The sequence below is a fragment of the Myotis lucifugus genome, unplaced genomic scaffold (genome assembly GCF_000147115.1).
Source record: "Myotis lucifugus unplaced genomic scaffold, Myoluc2.0 scaffold_503, whole genome shotgun sequence".
Taxonomy (NCBI): Eukaryota; Metazoa; Chordata; class Mammalia; order Chiroptera; family Vespertilionidae; genus Myotis; species Myotis lucifugus.
In genome coordinates this window covers 472,884-477,544 of record NW_005871551.1, presented here as the reverse complement: position 1 = coordinate 477,544, position 4,661 = coordinate 472,884, and the positions used below count along the sequence as shown (strand labels likewise).

The 4,661-nt window shown below is 56.7% G+C and overlaps 1 protein-coding gene across 1 annotated transcript in view; it reads right to left on the bottom strand.

Moving 5' to 3' along the window:
• Positions 1-208: 208 nt before the first annotated feature.
• EDN3 (endothelin 3) overlaps positions 209-4,661 on the bottom strand; it is a 19,322-nt gene continuing 14,869 nt past the window's right edge. Inside the window, exons 3-5 of the mRNA XM_023744973.1 lie at positions 2,552-2,725; positions 2,273-2,350; positions 209-317 (exon numbers count right to left, since the gene is read on the bottom strand). Coding sequence (XP_023600741.1) covers positions 281-317; positions 2,273-2,350; positions 2,552-2,725 — 289 coding nt within the window. The 3' untranslated portion in view covers positions 209-280. The remainder of the gene's footprint in view (positions 318-2,272; positions 2,351-2,551; positions 2,726-4,661) is intronic.

Here is a 4,661-nt window from a genome sequence, read left to right as displayed (position 1 = left end):
GGAAACGGCTGTTTGGATGGGGGTTCTTGGGGAAGGATGTACTGTTTAGGTGAGGACCCTCTGGGTGGGTTTTCTCCCCCAGGCAGGACTCATTCTTTGTCCTCAAAGAGGCAGAAATGTGAACCATGTCGGGGCAGGAACACGGGCTGGGCAGGCCTCCTGGGGGGCTCCAGAGGCAGCAGGCGGAGGCGGGGCCCACGCCGGGCAAGCCTCCTGGGGGGCTCCAGAGGCAGCAGGCGGAGGCGGGGCCCACACCGGGCAAGCCTGTGATGGTGGAGGTCTAGAGACGGCTCTGTCTGTCTGTCCTTGACTTCAACCTACCTTGGAGAAAGGGGGCAAAAGCAAGAGGAAGAGTGTTACGGAAGGTCTCTTTACTGGCTGAAAAAAGGCAACTTCTCCCCACCCCATGTCTCGCTGTTTCCCCATTTTGAACGGATCCTCCTGGCCAGTGCTTCTCGGCAATTTCAGTGCCGGCCACACGCGGAGGAAGGTGTGACTTTCACACCAGCAGGCACTGCCGCCGGCAGCTCTCCCAGCCTAGTTCCATCTCTGATTAGCACAAGCTCAGGACAGCGCAGCCTCCCCTCTGACAATGTGACTCTGGGGATTACTAACTCAAGTCTTACAAGGAAGTAGGGGCCCTGGTTTATGAGGAAAGACTTTTTCTGCCCCAGTGGAGCTTCTTCCGGGAGCTTTCCAGACCCCGGTGGATACCTGTGCCACCAAAGCAGCAAAGGCAAAGCCATGCTTTTCCTGCGCAGGGTCCTCTTGTGTCCTTGGACACACCCACACATTCCTACCCCAGGACCTTTGCACTTATTGCTTCCTGCCTGATATTCCCTCCCTCTGGTTCACCCCCTCTTTTCCTTCAGGTCTTCATGCCAATGCCCTTGTCCACTCAACCCCAAATTGCAACCTTCCCTAGCATTACCTCTCCCCGTCCTGGTCCCCTGGTCACCTGCACGCATCTCACCCAGTAGTTTATATATTTCTTTGCCGTCTGCTTCCCTCACTATTTAAGCTCCATGAAGGCAGACTCTTTGCCTTGTTCCCTGCTGTGTCTCCAGCATCAAGAACAGTGCCCAGTGCCCGGGGTGTCGCAGGTGCTCAACAATTCTTTGCTGAGCAAATGCATGAGGGGATGTATAAATGATGCAATGGATGGATGGCTTTAATCACATCCCTCCCTTGCCAAGAGGAGTTTGGGTTTGGAGCGAGGAAGAGAAGAGAAGTAAGAATAAAGAGGCAAAACAGGACCAGCTGGGGCCTGACTCATGCTCCCCAGGGACCTCTCTCTGCTGCCTCGGCCCCCCTCCTCCCTCTCCACTTTTATTATGAATGCTGACAGATCCCTCTCTGGGCCACGAGGAGCGATCTGCCACCAATTTGGAAAGCCTCCTGGATACCGAGCATGGTTTAATCTCCCCTTGATCAGTCCCTGTAGGAACCCAAGCCACCTCCAGGCTGTTCCCTGGAACATGAATTACCACCCATTGCAGCCGTGTGGGCGGGTCATCCGACAGATTGACACATACATCCAGTTTGGCTGCAGGAAACCCTGAGGATCTCAGATGAAAAAGACAAGCGGGTACAAAATATAATAAAAGGAATTTGGGAGCCACATACTTCACCTCTATCCTGGGGCAGTGGCTGAAAAGTAAGAAATGTTTTGTTTTGCCCAGCCGGCATGGCTCAGTGGCTGAGCGTTGACCTATGAACCAGGAGGTTATGGTTCGATTCCCCGTCAGGGCACATGCCCGGGTTGCAGGCTCCATCCCCACTGTGGGGTGTGCAGGAGGCAGCTGATCAATGATTCTCTCTCATCATTGATGTTTCTATCAATCTCCTCCCTTCCTCTCTAAAAGCAATAAAAAAATATATATTTTTAAGAAGAAATGTTTTGCTTGTGTTTTTCTATAAGACCTTAGGTTGTGCGGGCCCGGGGAGAGGGGCAAGAGCTCCGAGAGGCAGTGGTCAGCTTGCTTGCTGGGTCCAATGAGCTCCAGGGCTGGACATCACTGTGTTGATACCACAAGGGATGCCAGGGGTCAGCTCTTAAGGTGCAGGGCAGGCTGGTCAGGGGCAGGGCAAGGAGTGGCTGTCCACAGCCCTGGCCTGCTCTGTCCCCAGAGACAACTTACCAAAGGCACCCCTGCCTGCCTGATATGGGGCACCCCACGTGCAGTGAGGTTCCCACTGGCCGCCTCGCAGGCCAGATGCCACCCCCCCCCACGTGCCCTCGACGGTGCGACGCCCGGGAAAGCTGCGTCACCTCCTCGGATGCGGGCCTCTGTCCACCCCGCCGGCCAGCACTGCCTCTCCTTGGTCCGGTTCTTCGGCCCCTGAGTGCCTGTGGAGAGAGAGCTGGTTTAATGAAGCCACCTGAGTTTCCTGTGGCTGGTTTTTCAGTGTCAAGTTATAACTTCCTCTTCCCAGCAGGCATACCGCAGTCAGGGCACAGCCACCCCCCCACACCAGCCAGGTGCCCCGGCCTCACCTGCCCCAGGACCACTGACACCTGGGAATGATTCAAATAGACGGGGCACCGTACCTGCCGACAGCCAGGGTTCCGGTGCAGAAACGCTCACAGGTGGGGTCGTGGCTCGCCGCACAAGCACAGCGCAGCGTCCACTTGGAGGGCTGTGGGCTCCGCGGAAACAGCGCTGTGGACCTCCTGCTGCGGAAGTGTCCTCGGTAGCTGGACAGTCCATAGGGCACAGTCTGTCTGCAAAGCACAGAGCAGTGCCCTGGTCATGGCCATGTCCCAGGACCTGGGTCCACACCCTGCCCCTGCACTTGGGGTTTGAGGTTGCTTCTGGAGTGGACTGTCCACCCCTTATTACCGCTCAACCCCCAGAAAGTGTGCTGGGGCCCCGAGATGGAGAGGTGAGGAGGGCCTGCGGGAGCTAGAGGAGGACATCCCCACATCCTCCTGCAGCCAGGCTTATGGGCGGGAAGTGGGCGGGGGGGGCAGCAGATGCCTCTTGTGGGCACATGGCCCCTGCGGTCTTTCCTAGTCACGGTTTTCGCTGGGTAGTTCCAGTTTCCTTCCTGCACCCAAACCCCAACTCAGACCTGCCCACTGACCCACATGCCGGGCCCAACGATCCCAAAGTGACTCTTTCCTAACCTGCAGCCCGAGGCCAGCCTGGCACCACCCGCCTGTCCTGGAATTTCTTTATTTACTTACTTATTCATTCATTTATTTATTTAATCCTCACTGGAAGATATTTTTCCATTGATTTTTAGAGAAAATGGAAAAGAGAGGAAGAGACAAAGAGAAATATTGATATGGAAGAAACACATCGATTGGTTGCCTCCTGCATGAGTCCAGGCCTGGGAGGAGCCTGCAACCGCGGTACATGCCCTTGCCTGGAATCAAACCCAGGACCCTTCGGTCCGCAGGCTGACACTCCATCCACCGAGCCAAACCGGCCAGGGCCGTCCGGGAGTTTCTTCAGTGCCCACGCCAGCCTTGCCGCCGGCACTGACCGGACAACAGCTATGCGAACATGGCCGCAGAGACGCATCCTGGCCTTGAACGTCACTGCCTCAAAGAGACCAACTTCAGAGCCCCCTTGGTGCCTGTGAGGGCGGCGATGATAGGACCCGCCTCGGGAGCAGGCCTGGGAAGAAAAAGCCTGGGACTGGTTACCAGTTTCGTTTATGGTTGGAGCTGGGAGGAGGTGCCCAGCCATTCAGAACAATAAGGGTGAGACCATTTTCACGCTCGAGCGCACCCACACTGTCCCGTGCAGAGCGGGCCGGGCCGGGCAGCGCCGCGGGGACGCTCAGAGCAGATGCCAGCTCATTAGGACCATTGAACGAGATTTGGAGGATAAATTGCCAACAAGTAGAGGACACTTATGTGGCCCAAAGTCGCTTTTCCAATCTGTCTCAGTTTTCCTGCCAGTCCCCAGCGCGAACCGCCGTGGTTTCTGCGACCCCCCAGGGTCTCACCAATCATCCACCTCAAAGGGGCGTGTGACGTCCTCGCCCCACTGCCAGAGTCAAATCAAATTGAATTGACTTTAATTTGAAACACATGCCATGGAGCCTTGTTGGGATGGTGAGGCCAAGTGGGGGGTGCCCCATCGCGACCTGACACCTGGACCCCGCTGCCTCCCCGCGGGGCTAGGCCCTGCATTATCTGTCGCCCGTGGCAGCTCTCCCTCCGGCCGAGGCTGGCCCAGTGCGGAGCAGCCTGAGCCACCGGCTGGAGAAAGCAGGCAGGGCCCAGTCCTGTTCTGAGCGTCACCTTTGCAAGAAAAACACAATATTTTTCTTCAGGAACGGGAAATGGGGGTGGTGGTGGGGGGGGGGGGCAAACAATGCAGACACTGTTGTGAGGCAGGACTTGGTTCGAGGAGCCTTGTCCCAGTCACGGGGCCACATTAAATCTCCCGGTGCTGACATTCAGCCCAGTCCCCCTTCCTTGGTGAAAGTCACACACAGGAACAACAAAGCTCCCGCCTTCCCATCGACAGCGAGACCTCCTGGAACTGCCCTCAGCGGCCATGCCTTTCTGTGTGTGGAGCTCCATAACCTCAGTGAAAACACTGCATGCAGGGTTTCAGGTAAGAAGCAGGCAATGCGGTCTTTGTTAAGAGAGAGACGCTAGGCCAGTGGTTCTCAACCTTGGCTGCACATTAGAATCACCT